At 42.5% G+C, this 22,697-nt stretch overlaps 1 protein-coding gene across 5 annotated transcripts in view; it reads right to left on the reverse strand.

The window, feature by feature from the left end:
- Window positions 1-22,697, reverse strand: part of Ptk2 (protein tyrosine kinase 2) — a 101,058-nt gene that overhangs the window by 24,564 nt on the left and 53,797 nt on the right. For 4 of the 5 annotated variants that reach the window (XM_038344062.1, XM_038344061.1, XM_038344060.1 and 1 more), the window contains exons 15-18: window positions 16,044-16,155; window positions 10,068-10,154; window positions 5,726-5,863; window positions 4,509-4,640 (exon numbers count right to left, since the gene is read on the reverse strand). In XM_038344062.1, coding sequence (XP_038199990.1) covers window positions 4,509-4,640; window positions 5,726-5,863; window positions 10,068-10,154; window positions 16,044-16,155 — 469 coding nt within the window. Of the gene's footprint in view, window positions 1-4,508; window positions 4,641-5,725; window positions 5,864-10,067; window positions 10,155-16,043; window positions 16,156-16,709; window positions 18,029-22,697 lie in introns of those variants that run through there. The other variant, XM_038344063.2, reaches the window with a different exon arrangement.

Below are 22,697 nucleotides of genomic sequence, written 5' to 3' on the forward strand. Positions count from 1 at the left end.
GTCTGCAGAGGGCAGTCAAGCCTATGAGACGCTTCCACTGGACCTGGAAGGCCTGTCCAAAGCTTCCCCTTACAATTAGTAGAACATTTAATACATACAGTCAAGCTTCATGGAGAACAGAAAACTTTAAATGAAAGCAGGCAAAAAATACAAGGCACAAGCAGGCAATTCTTTGAGAGAAAACCAAATATTGTAACAAGAACTGAAAATGAAGAAGACAAGAAAAAACAAGGTGGTTTGATACTGGGACCCACATTATAGCCCTGGTTAGCCAAGAACTCACAGCAACATTGCCTCAATTAGCTAAGTACTAGGATTTTAGGTGTGTGATTTTTTTTTTTTAAATTCCCTAAAGTGAGGCCTGAACCCAGCACCTTACACATACTGGCCAAGCATTTTACCACTGAGATACATTCCCAACCTAATTTTAAAAAAAAAAAAAATTGAAAAAGCAACTCAGTTGTACATCTAGAAAACCTAAATGGACAGGTCAAAGAAAGTCTCCACAGGGTGATTGTTAGGAGACAGGGCAAGCTGGGGATATTGGCTCAGGCCTGTGATCTCAGTTATTCTGATGGAGGAAGGCTGCAGTTTTGGGACCACAATGATTAATTCAAGGCTACTTTAGACAATTTAGTGAGTCCTGGCAAGAGCAGCAGCAACAGCTAAAGTCCTATCAATACAAAAAAAGTGTCTCATACAAAAATGCACAACCAGGCAGTTTAGTGCTAAGGAGGAGCTGATACAGGTGAAGCTCTTCACAGACAGACAGCACTTTATTCAGGTAGCAAAGGCAGGTACCTCCTCAGAGATTATAGAACCTATACTGGAAAAATTAGAATTGTCAAGACACTCCAGCAGACCTTTCTGCTGCATATGGAGGGAGACTCATCAAGGTGGACATTACAGCCAGGGCTCTGGGGACATGTAACTCAGCTCTACAGATGGACTATGCACACACACAAACTACTCAGAGGCTGGAGAAACCCTGCACGGAGCACAAGTGGGGCTTTCACCAGAACTCACCATGTGCTTCAGAACGAGAGGTATTGTGCATGCACACAATCTCAAAGAAAAACAATCCTGTAGAATGCAGGCCCCCTGAGCCTTCCGATGAGAATTCCCCAACTCCCTCAGGAGATCAGCAAGGGTCACATTTGGCTAAGCCAGTCCCATGACCCCACGTCATTACCCACGCTCTTCCCACTGCCTGGAATGTATTTCCTGTGCCTGTTTGCTCTGCAAATTCCAGTTTCTCTTTTAAGGCTTAGCTCACACATCATCTGGACTCCGCTGTCTCCCCAGCACCACAGGAGGCACAGGGCTCCTCTTTTCTTTTGACCTCAGTTGTCAGAGAAAGTGGGTGACAGCATTCAATAGTGATCAGCAGCAAACTTCTGCTTAGTGAGCCATATAAACCACACCCGCACTGAAGCCTATCAAATTCAAATAATTTCATTTTTTTTAAAATGCAACAAATGTGCTCTTTCTCTCCCTCACCCCCCCCCCCCCCCCCCCCCCCCGTGTAATGGTGGGGAGGCTTTCTGGACAATAAAAAAAAAAGCTTAAGACATAAGTCAGGGAACAATTGGTGTATTATTAGATTCACTCCCAAATGACTACCCAGATTAGGAGAATTAAATCACTACTACTATTACTATTGTTATTATTATTTTGTGGCATGACTTAAAAATCTAGATCTGCCTTAACAAATTGAAGATCCTGAAAATATAGAATATTTTTCTCCAAAGGGATATAAAGTATAAATCCATGTGATGAGGGACGTGACAGCATGATTAAACTCCAGTCCCACAGAGAAGAACACACAACAATACAGAGGGCCACTCTGCATGGAGCGTAGGTCCCCAGCACTGACACACCATTGCTCTGCATCTGTACCTCATCTCAATGAGGAGACACAGTTCGTTCATTCAGCTTTACTCCTAAAACCTAAACTTTAGCTTAAAGATATCTGATTTAGTAGTAAAACCTGACCAAATGGGAATAAATTATCTTTATTTCCCTGTAATGTATTTGTATTTTGTGTAGAAATGTTAATGGCTGACTTTGGTATTTTAATGGAGAATAAGAATAATAACTTGCGTCATATATTAAGTGTCTAAGTGGTTGAAAATAACCACAGTAAATTCTTAGGCACACATGGCCCCCAAGAGGCTGGACAAAATATTAAGAACACATTGTAATTGTATAGGATGGTTGTGAAAATTGAATGACTTTATACAGAAACATTATATAGAAAATGCCATATGAACACAAGCAATATTGCTATAGTTTACTGTCCTATTAGTCACTGTTAACTTTGATAAGAACATGTGTTAAGAGATGATGTACCTGAAGGGGCAGACACTTGAACTGTGAAGTATGTATTACATCTGAGGTTGAAACAGAAATAAGACACCGAAGGCTGGCAAGACGTCTCATCAAGTAAAGGTGCCCGCCTCCAAGCCTGATACCCTGAGGCCGTCCCCTGGTTGCTTAACTCCTCCAAGTTGTACTCTTACTTCCACAGATATGCCAGAGCACACTTGAGCCCTCCATCTTGAAAAAAAATGTAATAATAATAATAATAATAAAAAAAAAAACGAACAAACACTGAAAAACAGAGCCTTCCCAGTGTGGTCTGGTTCCCGTGTGTGCACTGTTGGCTGTTTCCTGAGTTGGTCCTAAGACTTCCCCAGGAGAATACTCAATGCAATAGCTGTCTGCACAGCTTGAGTGTAAAAGCTTTCATTGTTGGGGCCGGAGAGGTGGCTCAAAGGTTAAGAGCACTGACTGCTTTTCCAGAGGACTAGGGTTCGATTCCCAGCACCCACATGAAAGTTCACAACCATCTGTGACTCCAGTTCCAGGGGACCCAACACCCTTTATTTATGTGTTTTTGCCATTTATGAAGGCAAAAACACCAATCCATATAAAATAAATAAATTTCAAAATAAAGCTTTCATTGTTTTAACTTTAGTTTAAACAGAGAAGCCTTTGCATTCAAGCTGGTGGAACATGTTTTAATCTGCGATCAGTGTTAGAACAAATAGCTAGCATGCATAAGGCTCTGGATTCAATTGTCAAGACAGCACAGAAACACCCCCTCTCAAAAAAAAGAAAGCTATATACAAAGAATGAAATCTTCAGAGTATTGCTTGAAACCACTGCCTTACAATACCATCACTGGTTGATTTAAATGCTTCCTGTCATAGACTTCAACGAGTTTAGGACCAGGACTAAATTCTGCCCTCTCTGTACCTTGTCTCTTAACATAAAGTACAGCATTAAGGTGGTGTCTTAGGTTTCTATTTAAGAAAAAACACCATGGCCAAAAGCAACTTGGGGAGGAAAGGTTTATTTTAGCTTACAACTCTCAAGTCAGGCTCCACCTGGAGACAGGAACTGAGGCAGAGACCATGGAGGATTGCTACTTGTTCCCCATAGATTGTTCAGCCTGCATTTTTTTCTTTTCTTTTTTTTTTTTTTTTCCAAGACAAGGTTTCTCTGTAGCTTTGGTGCCAGTCCTGGAACTAGCTCTTGTAGACCAGGCTGGCCTCGAACTCACAGAGATCCGCCTGCCTCTACCACCCGAGTGCTGGGATTAAAGGCGTGTGCACTACCGCCCGGCTTCAGCCTGCATTTTTACAATCATTCAAGACCACCTGCTCAGGGATGGCACTACCCCAAGGGAGCTGTGCCCACTCACATCAATCATTATTAAGAAAATGTACTACAGAGTTGTCTACAAATTTTATGGAGAGTTTTCTCAACCAAGTCACTCTTCCCAAATAACTCTAGCCTGTGTCAAGTTGACAAAAAACAAAACAAAACAACAACAAAAACAAACAAACAAAAAAACTAATCAATGCCGGTGACATTGGTGAATAATGACTCAGTCAAAGCATAAGAAGCCAGGTTTGTGTTCCCCAGGTAAAACTACTAAGACAGACTTTGGAAGCAGCAGGAACCCTGGTTCTTTCTAGTAACATTTTTTCCTAAGGTTGGAGAGGAGGAACAAGTCTCACAGGCTCCAGTGCTGAGGCAAGAACACAGCAATTCAGGAGGATCAGAAAGAGCTCTCTGTCGCTTAGAAACTTCTGAATGGGGCTGTCGGCAAGAGGTGCCTGAAAGACCATTCTCCTCAAGGTCCAGATGCATCTGTCAGACACACTGCAGCTGGGACAGGAGGCAGACAAGACTTGCAGCCATGTTAGCACACGTCTACAGGGCTAAGATGCAATGTTTTACCTTCACACTAACATGGACTCTTTTCAGTTCAGCAATGTGGTAATGGAAAAAAAAAAAAACTCAGAGAAATCTCTGAGCTACAATACACTACAAAATTTTGGAAGTGGATTCCTAAAATATCATCAATAATAACAAACAGCCCATGATGGCAAGGGTTTGGGACCAGATGTAAAGTAAGTCTTTTGGTTTAGAAATCGAGTTCTGCAGTAGTGTGTAAGGTACACTTGGATGGGACTGAGTACTCTACACAGTGTTACCAGAAATCGCTCTTCCTTCTCCAGCCAGCGCTGGTCCTCTTCCATTTCCTGCTGCTGTCGGATTAGCCGCTCTTCCATCAGATGAGGGGGAAGTACCTGTCCCATTCCTCGAAGGTCCAAAGCTGCTGAGTCCTGGAAAGGACATTGTCAACAGAACATTCAGTTTCCTGAGTTCATTCTCATATTCCCACTTTATGATGTGGGTCTTTTAAAACTCTTAAGCCAAAGAGTGGTGGGCACAGGGTCTTTCAAACTCCAGCCACCAATTTGAGGGCTGAGGTTTACTATGTCTAATATTCACGTGTTTTGGCTGCTTCTAAGAAATAGTCCATGCCAAGAAACGTGTTTATATAATGTACTCATTTTATATTTGCTAAATGCTACTGATGTATTTAAATAGTGTTATAATCTACAATTTGTAATGTGCAGCACATATATGTCTATATATGTATAGACAAATTAAAGGTTTAGAACTCAAAGAGCTTTTGTAAAGTATACAATTGAATGTCATTAAAATTAAAAAAAAGAAAAAAGAAATGGTCCAACACACCAAAGAATGTATTAGCACTAGTAGAAACACAAAACTAGAAAAGACTGACTAGATGGGGCATGTTTGTCTTTCTGATTTTTTTTAAAAAGATTTATTTATTTTTATGTGCACTGGTGTTTTGCTGCATGTATGTCTATGTGAGGATGCCAGGTCCCCAAGAACCGGAGTTACAGACAATTATGAGGTGCTATGTGGGTGCTGGGAATTAAACCTGGGTCTTTTGGAAGACCAGTTAGTTCTCTTAACTTCTGAGCCATCTCTCCAGCCCCCTACATTTTGCTTTTATTATTACTATGTATGTGTATCCATACATGTAGATGGGGTCAGAGGACTTCAGGACTTGGTAATTTCCTTCCATAGTGTGTACTGGGGATCAACTCAGGTTTTCAGGCTTGCTCCGATAAAGTGCTTTTATTTGCTGAGTCATCTCTTCAGACTTTGTTTTGTTTGAGATAAGGCCACCTGGCTGTGTAATCCAGGTTGGCCTAGAACTCACTCCTCCTTTGTCATAGGGAATTCTTGGTATGGACTGCTTTAAGTGGCTAAATGGGGTATATAGGTTTTAGAATTAAATAATCACAATCAACCAACTTCAGATTTGTAAATAACAGGTGACTTAAACCACATTTTGTCTGTTAACTGGCTATAGCCAAGAACACCCCAATACCTCTACACTGGGCTGCCACACGGACATCTCCTGAGGTCTGTGATTCCATAATTCTGTCTGGTCCAGAAGGGATGCCTGACCTGGGTAAATACTGCCAGCCATTGCTGGGATTCCATGGGAACCTGGGTAGCCAGAGACCTGTGAGTGATTCAGAAAGCAGTGTAAGCTTCTGATAGAACAGTTTCTGCTAGATGCACAATGCCAAACAACTCCTATCGAGAACAAACACAGTAGGCAGAACAGGCTCCAAAGCAGAGCTCTGATTATCTGACCTGACAAAAAGTACCTTATAGATGTGCCTCTAAATCATGGACACAAATGGAGATTCAAATTATCTGGATGGGTCCAATATAATCACAAGGGTCCTCAAGTACAGGATGAAAGCAGAACACTGAGAAATGATCAGAGAACCAACATTGTCAACTTTGAACTTGGAATAAACATGGAAGAAAGTAACCAGGGGCTCAGAAGTGAAGGAAGCTGACAGGGCACACAAATGAAGCTTTTTTTTTTTTAATTTGTTTTTTTGAGATAGGATTTCTCTGTGTACTCTGACTAGCCTTGAATTTAGAGACCTACCTGCCTCTGTTTCCTGAGTGCTGGGACTAAAGACATGTGTCACCATTGCTCCATGGAGTTTTGTTTTTTAAGATAATTTTTTTTACTTCTATTATTTTAAAACTTACGTATATGTTTAAAAACATACATATATATGTGTTTCTGTGTAGCTGTGTACACCAGAACATGGGTGCCCACAGAGGCCAGAGGCATCAGATCCTCTTGAAGTTGGAGTTACACACATTTGTGAGCTGACTGATGTAGATACTGGGAACTGAACTAGAGTCTTCTGCAAGAGCTCCAGGCTTTGAGGCATCTTTCCAGTCCAGAAACGGGTTCTTAAAGAAACTTTCAGGCAAGGTAATTTCTGCTTCTGCATTAGACAATGAATCTGAGCATATCCCAGGAGATAAGGGGTTAGTCACGTCTGTGGCTAGAGTGCTAGCTCAGTTGAAGGTTGCCTCACAAGCATAAAGACCTAAGTTTGATTCCCAAAACACATGTAAAAATGCAGAGCATGGTGATATACAGTTGTAATGCCAGCAATAGGTATCCCTGAGGTTTAGTGGCTAGTCAGTCTATGCTAATTTGTAAACTCAGGGCCAATGAAAGAAGGAGGTAGATGGCAATTCTGAAGGTGATACTCAAAGCTGTCCTCTGACCTCTACATAAACCTGCATACACATAACAAGTGTGCATGGAACCCTCCGCCCCCATACATCCCACATTCTTTTTTTAAAAATAAAGACAGGATTTCTCTGTGTAGCTCTGGCTGTCCTGGAACTCATTCTGCAGACCACATTGCCCTTAAACTCCAGGTCCACCTATCTATCTCTGCCTCCCAAGTATTAGGACTAAAGGCATGTGCCACCACCACTCAGTTCCACATTATACACTCTTAAAAGAAGAAATTATTTTGGAATTTGTATATCATGGAAATTGGATATGAAGGTAATAAAAGCACCACAATACAGTTGTTTCATGTTCAGCTTCAGAATTATCCAACTCAACACCATGCCCCAGCAAGAGCTATAGCAACCATGAAATACCTGCTGGACATCATAGTGAAAGCATATAATTCTCGCACTTGGAAGCTAAGGCAAGAGGCCAAGACTTTGAGGACAGCCTGGGCTTTACGGCGAGGGCCTGTCTCAAACAAACAAACAAAACACAACCTCACTAAACAGGACAGCTGGATAATGGTGGCACATATAATCCTGGCACTTGTAAGCCAGAGGCAGGAGATCACAAGTTTGAGGCCATCTTGATTTACAAAATGAGGCCCAGGATAGCTTACAGTTACATACTGAGATCCTGTCTCAAAAATTCCAAACATGCCAGGAGTGGTGATGCACATCTTTGATCTTAGCACTTGAGAGAAACAGGCAGGAAATCTCTAGGAATGTATATGATGAGTGCCAGGTCAGCCACAGCTACATAGTGAGACCACCTCAAAACTCCCCAAAATTCCAAACTCACTCCCAAAGTGAAAAAACAACAAAAGCTGGGCAGTGGCGCACGCCTTTAATCCCAGCACTCGGGAGGCAGAGGAAGGCGGATCTCTGTGAGTTCAAGGCCAGCCTGGTCTACAAGAGCTAGCTCCAGGACAGGCTCTAGAAACTACAGAGAAACCCTGTCTCAAAAGACAACAACAAAAAACAAACAAACAAAAAAAACTACAACAAAATTCCAAAATGCTTTTCTCAGTGAACAAGAGGCTGATGGTGGTGAGAGAGGCCATGTCTTCTATTTCAGAGTGGGGATTATAGCAGAGGGACTCGGTGACAAAACCCAGAGAAGAAAAGCAGGCGTCCTGAAATGGTTTCTCTCAACTGAGATAACAGGGAGCAAACTCAGGATGCCATAATATGGCCAGTTGCCAGTTGCTTGGTGAAATGAGATAAACGCACAATGAAATTCACATTCTCAAACATCAACATGTCCTTCAGCAAAGGATTGTCTATATTTAGGTACCTGGGCACTGGCAAATGCTCTAACTCCCCAGGAATAGCATCTAAGTAATAATACTAAAAAAAATCCTATCGGATACAAGTGCTATACCACTGTTTGTTTATGTGTGTGTGTATCTTGTCTGTATATTCATCACTTGTGTGCAGGTATTAGAGGCCAGAAGAGGGGTTAGATTCCCTGAAATTACAGTTGTGAGCACCTGATACTGGGAACCAAACCTGGGTCCACCGCGCAAGAGCAGTTAAGTGCTTTTAATTGCTGAGCTAGCTCTTCAGGCCCTACAGCAGCATTTTTTTTTTTTAAATAAAAAGTGCTACATTATTAAAAGAACTTTCAGAAATTTTTTACGAAGAAGAGGTTCTGTGTAACTTATTGCAGTTTCTAAATAATCCTCAGGGGCTTTCAAAATAGTGGGATCAAACACTTACAAACATGTCCTCAAGCTTGTCCAGTTTCCTGCATGCCTGCGAGGACACATAGAACTGATAGCTACCGCAGAAAGCAGGTGCTGATGCTGTCTATTTCCCCTTCAGGGTCAGCTGAGCACTGACTTCCAGAAGGGTCAGGTAGGCAGGCCCTGGCTCTTCTCCAGGGTAGCTATGCTGTATGCCAGCACCTAGGGTCTCTCATCAGTCAGAAGTGTGTTTGCCTTCTTTAGCCTATCCACACACTTCCCACTGCTCTCTGATCCTTGCCCTGGTCAGATTAAGCTTTTTTGCTGAGCTGGAACATACCCCACTATGCATCCTTTCAGGAGTGGGAGACTTCCTTTTTATGTTCTAAGTGCCTAGATAATAGATGAATGAACTTGGGTACCCATTCTCCTTACTCCAGAGAGTGGCTTTCATATAGCAGTGTCTCCCAATACACAGACCTGACCAATCATCCCTAAACTGGTTCCTAGTGATAGGAATCTCTTTTGGCTCTACATGAGAATCAGTGTATAGAGTCATGTGCTGTATACAGAGCCCAAAACTTACCCAGTACCCATTGTCCTAGACTACCACAGACTTACGGCCTTTTGTTTTCTAGTAAGAAGCAGTACCTACCTCCTCCCCTAGTACCAGCTAAGCATTTTTTTTTTTTTTTTGGTCCATATTGGCCTGAGAGTCCTTTACATAAACCTGCTCTCTGAAACCCTTGGAATATCCTTGGTAAACCTGTAACAGACAAAAAACTGACCCCTCAAGCACACATTCCACTTTACTTACATTAGATTCTATAATAAGCAAAACACACCTCTGCTAGCCAGGTAACAGAGACCAGAAGGGCTAGGCTGACTGGCTGGGAAGGGCACAAAGATGCCCTCTAAAGAATGGGGCCACATTATGTGTATAGACACTGGTGTTGGCATTCATCAGCAATGGGGCCTATCCAGGGGTTACAGTTCAATGTCACTGGGTGTCCTTCTGCTCCTGGGTAGCTGTTCCAAACCCAGCACTCCTCCACACACTCATCAGCAGGCTGTCTATCTCATCCGCCTTCACTTTATTTTTGTCTGCTGGAAAAAGTACATACAGTTCACTATTAGCTCTGCCTTGTCCCTTAGAGGCAGGTTGGAGACAATGGATCTAAGTACAACCTACAGGTGCTGGTTTGCCTGTTTTAAGATGTAACTGATAAATGTTGTGGGCCTGTGGGAGGTTGGGAAAGCATTAAAGTCAAGGCAAAGACCAAGGTGACTAGTTTCTTAGCTTCCACTCATGAAAATAAGAAGACAAACCAAAAAACAGAAATGAATTCAAGTTTCTTCCCACCACATAAGTGCTGATGAGCAAAGTAACATGCTATATATCTGTGACAACTCACATACCTGGTAGTGATTGGTCTGGACCATGTGCTGTGGACTGGGATAAAATCCTTCACTGGACCTTGGGCTAGGATAACCAGGTCTGCTGGGCTGTGAACAAATGAACAAAGCATCATAATGAGTCTCCTGATTCTGAAAAAACAATGTCTAACAGTAAAGATATTACTAATACAACTCGGTTGAAAAGAATAATCAAAGGAAACCAATACACTTCAGCAAGGGAAGAGTCTTCAACAACGGACTCTTCCCACAACTTACCTGACAGTTAACTTGATTCACAGTCTAAATTTAAGCGGTCAAACTATGACAGCATTAAAAGGGAACAGGAATATTTTTTTCTTTCTTTTTTGAGACAGGGTTTCTCAGTAGCTATAGAGCCAGTCCTGGAACTTGCTCTGTAGACCAGGTTGGCCTTGAACTCATAGAGATCCACCCGTCTCTGCCTCCTGATGCTGGGATTAAAGGCATGCACCACCACTGCCCAGCAGGAATAAATCTTTTCAGCCATCTAATGGGGAGCAGGAAGGGCAACTGTGTCTTAGTTAAGACACTAAAAACTCAATGGATAAAAGGGAAATCAAATATAAAATTTATATAATCAAAATAAAACTTGTGTTACATGTAGCAACATAGGAGAAAAGTCAAGCTGAAGACTCAAACTCAGAGCAACAGAGTTTCCACAGGTGAGTATTAAAATAACAAGCCATCTAATTTAAGTGGACAAAGCTGGCAACACAGAACAGATCCAAAAAGACTATAGACTGACCCCAAAACAGATGCCCAGCACTTTTGAGCAATTTTAAGCCACAATGAGTGACTGTAGTATGACTTCCAGGATACTAATAAGACACAAATAAAAGCAAGGACAACAGTAGAGGAATTAGCTTAGTGTACTGACGCTAGAAACATAAAATGGAGTAGCTGATAAACAGAGCACTAGGCTGATCCCTGAGAAAACAAAACATAGAATTACCATAAGATCCAGCAAATCCACCAGAGAAATGAGGACTTAAGCCCACATAACAACACACACATGTTCTTAGAACGCTGCTCATAACAGCTAGAAAAGGGAAGCAATATTTGCCAACTGATGAGTGGATAAACAGAATCAAACAGCCCAGGAAGGTAGTAATTAAAAGATTGATGTATTAACTGGGTGGGACAGGCTCCTGAAGCCAAGATGAGGCAACAGTAGTATGATAGTATCCACTTAAATGTAGAAAGTAGCATGTAAAACACATGAAAACCACACACTTGTGGCTTATGCAGTGTATCCTGCATACACTGAATGGATCATTCTGCCAACAACAATACTATAAAGCTATAGCACCACCCTGACCCTCTACTTTAAATAGGCTCAGAATAGTCAAGTGCTGCAAAAAAGGCTCATACAGTCAACAAAAGCAGTAACCCCACCTTCTGTGGCATAATTCTACTCTGTTAACAAATACAGTTATACCTCACCAAATAAAAACTAACATGAAAGAATCATCCTGAACAAGGCAAAACCTTTACTAGACATCATAAAAGTCAGTCATTCTTTTAAATTATTTTTGGATTTATTTTATGTATATGACTGTTTCGCCTGTGTATATGCATGTACACCATGTGCGTGTCTGTTATCTCTGTGGGTAAGAAGGGGGCATCAGATCCCCTGGGGCTGGAGTTATCGATGAATGTGAGCTGCCATGTGGGTGCTGAGAACCAAACCCAGGTCCTTTCTAAAAGTAGTAAGTGTTCTTAACTTCTGAGCCATCTCTCCAGCATGAGTCACATTCTTAAAGCAAGTAAGATGCTAGGGCAGATCTGTGTCAGGCCTCTACATGTACCAGTTTCCTTCTTCGGCCTTGTGCTCCTGACAGGCAGGCAAGACAGGACAGGACAGAGCCATTTTCTCAAGCTGTGTCACTCGCTACGCACTGTGGATGAGCAAGCTCTCTTTACTACTGCTTTCAATGTAAACTTGGGTTATCATACAGAAAAACACAGAAGTGAGGGGATTTTTGATGAATTCTATCTTGTAAAGGAAGGTAAGGGACAAAAAGGTGATGATCAAAGCTGGAGGTATGGAACTGGCTGGTATTTTCCTTCAGGGGTGTGCAGGACTCTGTGAAGAGTTCTGTTGGCCACAATTGCTGCCACAGAAATGGAAACCTAAGAGGTGATTCTAGGCAGTGAGACAGAAACAATTCTATTGTGCATATTAACACAATTGCCACTTTGCACAGTTCATTAATTACCTTTCTAGAATATTGGCGGTTATAAAGAAAACCAAACCTCACACAGCAACTAGAAATGGTTCTTTGTGTGCTGGAGATGGAACCTGGTCCACATATGTCAGGCATGTGCTTTACCACTGAGAAACACATGCCCAGGTAGGAAAGCCTACCTCCCAAAATTTTGAGCACAATTGTGAATATTCTTTCCTAACACCACACCTCAAATCACTAACCAAATGTTTCTTAAAACTAAGGGCCAGTGTGAAATCTCATCAGTAATCTGCTACATTAAAATCTATAACTCTGGCCTGTGTTTTTTGAGACAGGGTTTTGATATATAGTCCAAACTGTCCTCAAATATGATTATCTTCTACATTAGCCCTAGGATGTGGAATGGCAGGCATGAACCACCTCACTTTGCTTCTATCTTAGATGGACTATTCGTCCATGTGTGATTCAGTCATATCTCCCAAGCCATCCAGAAAGCACTGGTTCACTAAGGTATGCAAATCATCTCAGTGTGATACATTATAGAAGGCAGGACATACATGTTTCTGTTGTGAAACACTGCCCTTTAAGCAGTCACCTTTATCAGGGCAGCTGTGGCTACTTGCACGAGCTCTTTAAGATCCAACTTGTTGACATACCTTCCAACAATGGGTTGACAAGAGTCATAGACTCTTACCTGAGATACCAGCCACTCCCTCTGCACCTTCCTCCCACGTATACATAATTCAGCTCTAGCTGCACATGGCCTTAGGGAATATAGCATGGAAGATTAACTGAAGTTGGGGAAACTCCAAGCTGCAGCTTCCATGATGGTGAGAGACTTGGCACACGGCTGTTTTGCAGTCATTCATGCTTCTATAAGCAGCCCCTCCCCATGCTCTGCAAGCTGAACTTGAACACCGAAGCCCTCTCTGAACTGAACAGATGTCTGGCTGTATCTTCCAGGAAGTTAACACAATAACTTTTTTTTTTTTTTTTTTTTGGTGTTTCGAGACAGGGTTTCTCTGTAGCTTTGAAGCCTGTCCCGAAACTAGCTCTTATAGACCAGGCTGGCCTCGAACTCACTCTGCCTCCCAGGTGCTGTGGGATTAAAGGCGTGCGCCACCACCACCCGGCTAACACAATAATCGCATGTTAATGTTGCTGTGATATCTTCGAAACAGCCTATCAACCTGGAAATTATCATGGTCAAGGTGCTAAGTCACTCAAAATTAGAATTTTTGATTGAAAATTAAAGTTTTAGGAATGATTTTCACTGAAGTGAGGGTTTTACTCCTTTGCTTTTTAAGAAAATGTTTACCAAATCCACCAATCTGAACATGCTCCTCTTCTGCATGCTAGAAAGGCTTCACTCAACACTGCACCACTTCATCAGAGCCATTCTTCCATAAACCGTAAGCTTTTCTTAGAGTTGGAGCATGGTGGTGGTGGGATATGGTATACACTGGTGAAGTTTGGTGACACTGACTGATGGCCGCACTCATGCAGCTGTCAAAACAGTAAAACAGGAAATAATTCCTGGTGTGACTAGGATCCCAGCTTTGGTCTCAAAGGCCTATGGAATAGTTCCACGAGTGCGTGAAGCTGTATTCCAACAAAAGTGCAATGAACTGGATCAGGCAGCATTTACTGACCTCTGTTTTAAACAAATAAATGGGGGGAGGGGGAAATAGAATCATGAAGAATGCCTCAGAATGTGAATTTGGAAACACCATCAGTGAGAGAATTGAGTACACACAAGAAGAATACTTAAAAATTTATGAGCTAGTCTTTTTACTTAAGATCTAAAAGAAGTCAAATTATCTCTATCACATGAGCCTAATTTAAAATAAATCTGCCAAAATGAAACTATTAAAAACGAACACAGCCGAGCAGTGGTGGTGCTCGGGAGACAGAGGTAGGCAGATCTCTGAGTTTGAGGCCAGCCTGGTCTACAGAGTGAGTTCCAGGGCAGTCAGGGCTATTGCACAGAGAAACTCTGTCTTTGGGGGAAAAAAAAAAAAAAAAACAAAACAACAACAACAAAAAGGAAAAAAAAAAAACCAAACCAAACCCCAACAGATTATTAGGAAAAGTTAAAGATACCTAGGCACTGGCAGTCTGGACTCTGTGGCAGAGCTACTTTTAGCTTAGAGAAGTGCCACCTGGTGCATTTCCAACGTCTCCAAGAGGCGGGAGTACTAACACCTCCATCCTATAAACTAAGAGAATGAAGTTTAGAATAATGCACCCTGTCAATAGAGAGTTACTAGTCAAGCCTCAGATGAAGAGACTTGCTTGACCCCAGGCCTGAGAACTAAGTGATGAGATTATGGGACTACGCTGCAGCTGACACAGAGTTAAAGCAGGAAATTGAGAGGCTAAGGCAAGAGGCAAAAACCAAAAATCCCCAAATCAAGACAAAAGAAAAGAAAAACTCATAGACAAATGGGAAACAGCCCATGGAGGGCCGTAAGTTCTAAGTGTTGGTGTCTATCTGTAGGTAAGGAAAAAACTTTGCTCTTAAATTGGAAACAATATCTGGTTCTTCAATGTCTGTTTCAAAGTACTATCCCCTCAGGTGGTGGGTTTTGCCCTCTGTGAAGAACTGGGTCCATGAGGCTCCTTGTGGACTGAGCTGAGTTCATCACCTATGCTCACACTTAATCCATGCTCATTTCCAGGGAGTGCCAGGTTCACTAATTCACAGCTCAACATGGGATTACCATGATTTCAGATACCATGATAAAACACCTGGTACAATACTCACACAGTTCCTCTGTTACCAGATTCCCACTTTTCAAAAGAAATGAAGTGGTATCAAACTATATTTTTAGCTAATCAAGTATATCATATGCAGGGAACAGGTCTGAATTGGATTATTTATTCAAGTAGGTGTATGAAGAGTCTACCCCATACAAAATCAAACGGAAGTGAAAACTTTTTCCTGTGTACAAAGTGATAAAGGCCATCTGGGTCCCAAACCTCAGCTGCTGCCCAGCCACTGTAAAATGGCAGTGGCTTTCCTCCACAGATTAGAGGAAAGAGAAAACCTGGAGATGATAAGAGAAGGTCAGGTTCCATGTCATGCCAAGCTTGACACAGGCTTGAGAGAAAATCCAGCATACCCTCCAACACCTAGCCAGCAACCACAACCCAGAAGCAGCACATAAAGCTCCAGCAAAACCAAAGCAAAAGCGGTACAGGTGGGTAGAAGTGTGCTTCATTGAAATAAAGCAAACCCTTGGTGCCCATGGCCTAGTCTGTTTTTTTGTTTTGTTTTGTTTTCCCCTAAAACAGGGTTTCTTTGTAGTTTTGGAGCCTGTCTTGGAACTAGCTCTGTAGATCAGGCTGGCCTCAAACTCACAGAGATCTGCCTGCTGCTGCCTCCCAAGTGCTGGGATTAAAGGTGTGAACCACTACCAGCCCCTAGTCTTGTGTTTGAACCCTGACTATCTGTGAGGTCTATAGTTTTCTTGCCAACAAGAGAGAGGTAAGTCCCACCTAAACTTCCAAGAAGTTTAGCAAGCACCAAGAAGAGGGAAAGGCAGTTTCACATCAAGTCTCTCATAGTCCCTGCCTTCCCCAGCTTCTACAGGGTAAGCTGCACATCGAGCAATCTACAGAGAGGAGGGTGAGTACATTACAGTGCCTACTCCTTCCATGACTTAGCGGCTGGTCACACAGACAGCAGTGTCTACTCCTACAGACTGCAGTCCAAGAGGACTTAGTTCAAGAGAACTCTCAAAGCTGGGGCAGGAGTGTCAGCTACCTTGGGTGGTGCTTCATCAGACCCTCCAGAATCCCAGGATACAGTTGCCTGTCTTCTGGACTCCATCCTCATTCGTTCTTCTTGCTGCACCTTCTCTTCCTCCAGGATTGTGCTGGAGAAACAACACACTGTGTTAAGGGGAGCTGACAGCCAATCACCCACCCCACTCATCTATGGGATATCAGTTAATCTCAGTAAAAGATAGTCACAGAGAAAAGAGCCTATATACACAAGGGAATCAGGTTTCTAACCATACACAAAAGGATTCTAGAACAGCCATGCTATAAACTGGCAAGAGCACTTAAATAACAGCCAAAATTAAGAAAGAGAGCTGGTAAGAAAAAGACCCTGGTGAGACAAAAGCCAAGCAAGATGAACTGAATGCACACTGGGGTTTATTCTGTGCAGAACAGAAGGACCCCGAGAGTCCAAGCACCTCTGTATCAAGTAGCTACATGTCATTGGCAGAATGCGTGAAAGCAGACTCCCATATAGCTCCGACTCACCAGCACCTGGAGATCAACTTTGCAAGGGGCCAAGATCTCCCGACTAGTTCAGTACAATAGTATACTAACTTTTATATCAAGAAAACAAGGAAAACTGCAACAGTACTTACAGGTGCTTCTAAAGCACTGCCTGCTCTAAGCTGGAAATGCCCCCACTTACCACCACCAGGCTGCACTGCGGCCTTCCTGGCAATGCGGGCGGTGTCTCAGTCCTGGCTGTGTGCCATCCTGTAAAGGCCTCAGAATGCAGCCCAGGGAGCGTGGCCAGCCCCCCTAACTCCCCACCGCCTCCTTGGGACTAAGTAGGCGGCAGATCTTTGAAATCTTCGTCTTAACTGTGGCAACAATCAGTTCTTCCCTTCATGCCTGCAACCTGGAGTCCTAATAATAAGGCTCATTCACAGATTCTGGCCCTTGGCAGCCAGATACAGTGAATAACCACCCAGAATTACTCAGGAAATAGTGACATCAGCTGCACAGACTCCTTCTAATCTGGGAATCTGCCTGACTGTTTAAAAAGACATTCCTGCTGGCTAGAGGCTGGAGCTTGCTCTTCTCAGTCACTTCCCAAATCAGGAACAGACAAAATCATTCCATAGCTGGCCTTGAGTCAGCAAGCCATCACTGCATGCTAAAGGTTTTCTCCTCAAAGGAAATGGGACTGCTCTCAAAGAAAAGATCCACTGCCTCTTTAAAAAAGTTTCAGTCATGAGGCCCATCCTTCCTCCAAGAAGACTCTAATTTCCTTTTGCATCAATTAGAAGGAACAGTGGAACAAACACACACACACCAAGTTACCTTTAAATTTAAAAACTTCTCAGAAGCACAGGATGCACCTTAGTGGAAGAGCACTTGTCTACAAATGTTCAATCTTAAGTACTCCCTTCTCTTTACAGGCTATCTTAGAGAGCTCTGAAACCTGAGAAACTTTTTTTAAGGCAGATAAAACTATGACAACTGCTCATCAAATAATTTCCCCAGCAGTCAATGGCTACCTTGTCCACAAGGATCAAAATAGAGTTAGTGTTTGAAGTATAAAAGGGCAATCATGTCTTGGCAAATTCATCCACGTTCCTATCTCTAAGCCTGCAGTTAACTATGTAGGACTGCTACATAGCCTTTGACATGTTCCTTTAAATGCATTGCCACACACAGAACGTGTGTGACCTCAGCAAGAGCTAGTATGGCTTCGCTGGTCTTCATGAGCTCCCCAGTGGGAATATAGGCAACTCAACTTAGTTTCCCAGATCACAGCCTCCCTAAGGCTAAGGGAGGGCGTGTGTAGGGTGAGTGGAGACCTGTGTAGAGTAGGTCCTTGTCTGGGAAAGGGAGCCCAAATCTGGGCTCACAGCCGATTAGAGACCATTTTCTTGGAGGTGATCAATGGGATGGAGGCCCAGTTTGAAACCAGAGAGGAGCACATTCTGGTAAGATCTCCAGTCTTGCTCTCTTTTACCAACACCAGATAACAGATCCTGATACATTATAGCTTAAATAAAAAAGTCCAACAAAATAAAGGTAAAAAATTTAACGAAAAAATTTTAAAGTCCTTTCTTCTACTTCTTCCCCCCCCCCCCCAAGAAAGGGTTTCTCTGTGTTGTTTTGGAGCTAGTCCTGGAACCAGCTCTTGTAGACCAGGCAGGCCTTGAACTCACAGAGATCGGCCGGCCTCTGCCTCCCAAGTGCTGGGATTAAAGGTGTATACCATCACTGTCTGGCTCTTCTACTTCTTGAACCAAACTAAAATATAGGCAGACAACAAGAAGGCTAAGTGGGACCTTCCTTCCAAGCAATGAAAAGTTCCCATGGCCTTCTATTTTACATGCTTTATGAAATAGGTTACCTGGTTTACTGTCTACCCACCTGCTGAGACCTCAAACAGGTGTTGTGAAGTGCCTTGCTATAAGGATGTTCTCAGGTTCCACTAGGCCAGCTCTTTGGTTTATAGTTACTGCCCCTTTTCTCTGAACACCTTGAATGTACTGCCTGAATCTTCCTTTCAGTGTTTAATCATACAGTGTAAGCTTTCTGTGTTAATCCATCATAGGTTAAATTCTTCTGAGCAACTAAAGAGTATCTTCACACTAGTGAGGCTCCAAAGTGTGATCAACCACATCAGACTTTTGTCTCCAAGAGTGCAAAGATAGCTGAGAAGCTATTTATTCCATCTTAACATTCACTCTCATACCAGAAATAGCATTTCAAATGCTCCTGAGAATCCATAACTTGTTGTTCAGAGAAGTCAGGAATATAAATAAACCCTAAAGAACTGTTTGACATTGGGTGGCTAGCCCACAGATGGGGCCCCTACAGAGTTACTCTCTGCAGCTGCTAAGAGTCAAAACAGCAAAGGAGGACGTGTAGGGTCATGGAGGTCAAACTGCAGCATACTTTCCCAAACTCACAATATTTTGAATAGTAATACATTCCACTGAGAAGCTTTTAGCTGCCTAATGTACATGGGCAATGAGCCATGATTCTCCTGGATAGAGGTTTACAAGTTGTTAATTTGCAAATGGATGGAACAAGAAAAGCTGAGACTTGTCACTTAGAAAATCTGATGATTATGCCTGTTTATTTGTGGCCACAGACAGGAAAAGAGGAAAGGGGAAAGGAGAATTTTATTTAATATAAAATTTATTTCTTGTTTTCCTCACTTGAGAAAAGTCTCCAAAGCAGCCAACTCCCTGTCAAGGCCACAGAGACTATAAGATTGTTCTAACTTTCTTTGGCTTCACAACCCCACTGGCAGGCAAGCACACCAATCTTAATTTCACCTTCTGGAGCAATCAAATGGACGCAGAACAATGAAGTGGTCTGCTAGGCCCTTGTTTCCAGGACAAAAAGCCAAGTCTCTAGCCAAGGATGTTTCACAAATGGTAAAGGCCACTCAGTCTTGGTGGCTGGGGTACAAATTCCTTGGTTGTCTCAAAGAAAAAGGCAACAGTGGGGAGCTATTCTCCCTAGCAAGCTGTTCCATCATCAATCAAGAAGACCACCATGATGGGGAAACACAAGACTGAAAGACAAAACATACAAATAAATCCAAATTGGTTCTATTCTCCTCCCGCCTTAAAGCCACTAGAAAAGAAGGAACTTTTTCACCTCCTGTTCACTCTTTTGTGATGCTGGAGATAGAACCCAAGGCCTCACATGTGCCATCCTTGGCCCCATTTCATCTCTGTAGTATCTATCTGATGGATTGCTATGGATTTCTGTGGTACAAACTCTTCTCTTTGAAATTATAAAACAATTATTTTTAAAGATAGGAAACACTTTGCTTTATTTAATATGGGGAAAAACTTTTTTTTTTTTTTTTTTAAAAAGGATTGAACTCTAATCACCAAAACAAAGGCTTGGGATCACAACATTTGCTTTGGATACAAATCCAGTCTGGGTCTGTAGTTATTTAAGTGGGTCTGAAAATACCCAGAGAAAAAGCAGCAGTAAATCCAACGGGAAAGGTTAGAGAGAAGGGCTTGCTCTGGCAAGTTCACAGGAACAGCAGTTCTGGAACATAATCTCTTACAGTTACTAAACACTGCCTCACCACAAAGGAATGGAGTTGACCTTTCTACAAACCGGGGGTGTCCTTGCAGGAAACAAGTCTAAAGCTTGCGCTAGGCTTATGAGAGCAGACACACTGCTCCAGCAGTGCTGGCACCTGGTAACTGACTCTTCTCAGATGATTCTCAGATGACGTAACTTAAACAATGAGAAACAGGGTCTGCTGTTTGCTTGCCGTATTAACCACCTCAATTTTTTTCTAATTAAAATTCTTTTATTTTATTATTTTTTGTGCATGGGCATGTTGTCTGCATGTATGCCTGTTTACCATGTGTATGCCTGTGGAGGCTAGAAGGAGATGTCAGGTTAATTGGAATTAGAGTTACAGATGGTTGTGTAGATGCTGAGAATTGAACATGGGTCTTCTTAAAGAGCAGACAGTGCTCTCAGCTGCTAGCTATCTCTCTAGCCCTATTTATTATTATTATTATTATTATTATTATTATTATTATTATTATTATTATTATTTTAAAAAGCTCTTCTATCAACAGCTTATATGGCACAATATCTTTCTGGTTTCAAGTGTGTCTGAAAGTTTTGCTTGGACCCAGATTATTACACTGGCACTCTGAATAGAAGAAACAACTGTGTTGTGGCTCAGAACAGCCAGCAGTGGCAAGGGGTTGACCTTAGTAGCTGGGTAGACCCAGTTTTTCATGGCAGACAGTTAAAAGGTGGATCTGCACCCTCTGGGCTTGAAGAACCAGAGTGCTGAATCTGGAACAAACAGCTGATTGAAAATGAAGGAGGAATCTCAGAAAGAAGGAAGTTGGAAAGTCATGCTCGGTTGCTGAGTAGACATTTTGGCAATATCTCTGACAGAGCCTAGAGCTAGCCATAAACACAGGAACTCCAAGCAGCCCAGGAGGGGCTGAAAGAGCAAGAAAACTGACCTGTGATACTCTCACTCAGAGAGAGTTGGTAATGTGAGATCAGCCATGGTAATGCTTTCTAATACATTCTAAGCATCCATTAGAGGAATGTAACTGAATCTAGAATTTCCACAGCCTGTTAGTCATAATGTCCAGGATGTAATTAATCTAGAATAAACATGAAAATGTCACACACATACACACACACACACACACACACACACACACCCCTTTTGGGCACATAGGTGTATATGTAGTGTATGTGTGTACTCAAACACATGCAAAGGCCAGAGATTGATAGTGAGTATCTTCCTCAGTGACTCCCTACCCTATAGTATGGCAGAGTCTCTCGTTGGTTCAGCTAGTCAGCTTATTTGTTCTGGGGAGTCTTGTCTCCCTCTTGTATACTGGGAGAACAAGTAGGCTACTGAACCCACCAATACTTATTTGATTGAATCTGGGGCTCTAAACTCTGGCACTCACACCACAAGTACCATCTCTCTATCCCAGTGACCCTGGAGAACCAAATAAAAACCTTCAAAAAACTGAAGGAAGTAGACTCTAAAGAATTCTGAGGCAGGATCCTAAGTGCTGGATTAAAGGCATGTACCACCACCGCCTGGCCCTAATTAGTCTTACCAATAAAAACCCTGGAGTCAGGTATCAAGGGTGAAAGCTGAAAGATCAGAAAAGGAAAGCAGCAGCTACAGTCACTTCTTACCTCTACAAATTCTCAGACCGAATTGGGGGAGGGGGGGCTAAGATTACGTCTCTACCTGCCTTATATTCCTGTCTCTACCGCCCTAGTGTTGAGATTAAAGGTATAAGCTTCCCAAGTGCTGGAATCAAAGGTGTGAGCCACCAGAACCAGGCTCCAACAGCACAGGATAGCCTTGCAGTCCTGTTCTTCCTGCTTTCTGGTCTGAAAAGACAGCACTTTAGCACCTGCTAACCATGTGATATCAAGATAGTAGGATAGCTTACACCAATGGCCTCTGATGGCCTCCTAGTTGTAGCCTATGCTCAGGTCAAGTGCCTAACTGCAGTTTTTTTGTTTGTTTATTTTTTGGAGGGGAAAAGGAGTTGAGATAGGGTTTCTCTTGTACAGTCCTGGCACTGTCCTGGAACTCACTTTGTAGACCAGGCTGGCCTTGAACTCAGAGATCAGCCTGTCTCTGCCTCCTGAGTGTAGGGATTAAAGTGGTGCACCACCACCGTCCAAACTAATTACAGTTTTAATCTTTTGGTTTACAAACCATCTGGGACAATGCTTACTCCCTCAGCAAGGGCAGCAATAACGGTTTATGGCACAAGGCTAAGGTTAACACAAAGTGGTCAATAACCATCACTTTTTGACGTGACTGTGAAATTCACTGCAGAGGCCAAACCCTTAATATCAATACATATGCTCTTTTTGAAGAGCTCAGTGACAGACAGCAGCTCAGAATACATGCTTCCTTACTTAGTGGGTACTTGCTCTTTACAACACAGAATTCCTGATACATTGCTCTACATGCCACTTACATCTTCTTACTTTGTGTGAACAGGGATTGCTTAGAAATGTGACAGTTTCCAAAGGTTAAACTCCAGAACCAAACCTAAAAGAAGAACTACTGCCACTACAACTCAAGTTCTGCTCACTGCTGGGAGCAGTGCAGGTGGCATGTTCATTTTGAAAACTGTCAATGTTAACCTGTGTAGAGCACATG

Source organism: Arvicola amphibius, chromosome 9 (genome assembly GCF_903992535.2).
Source record: "Arvicola amphibius chromosome 9, mArvAmp1.2, whole genome shotgun sequence".
NCBI classification, from domain to species: domain Eukaryota; kingdom Metazoa; phylum Chordata; class Mammalia; order Rodentia; family Cricetidae; genus Arvicola; species Arvicola amphibius.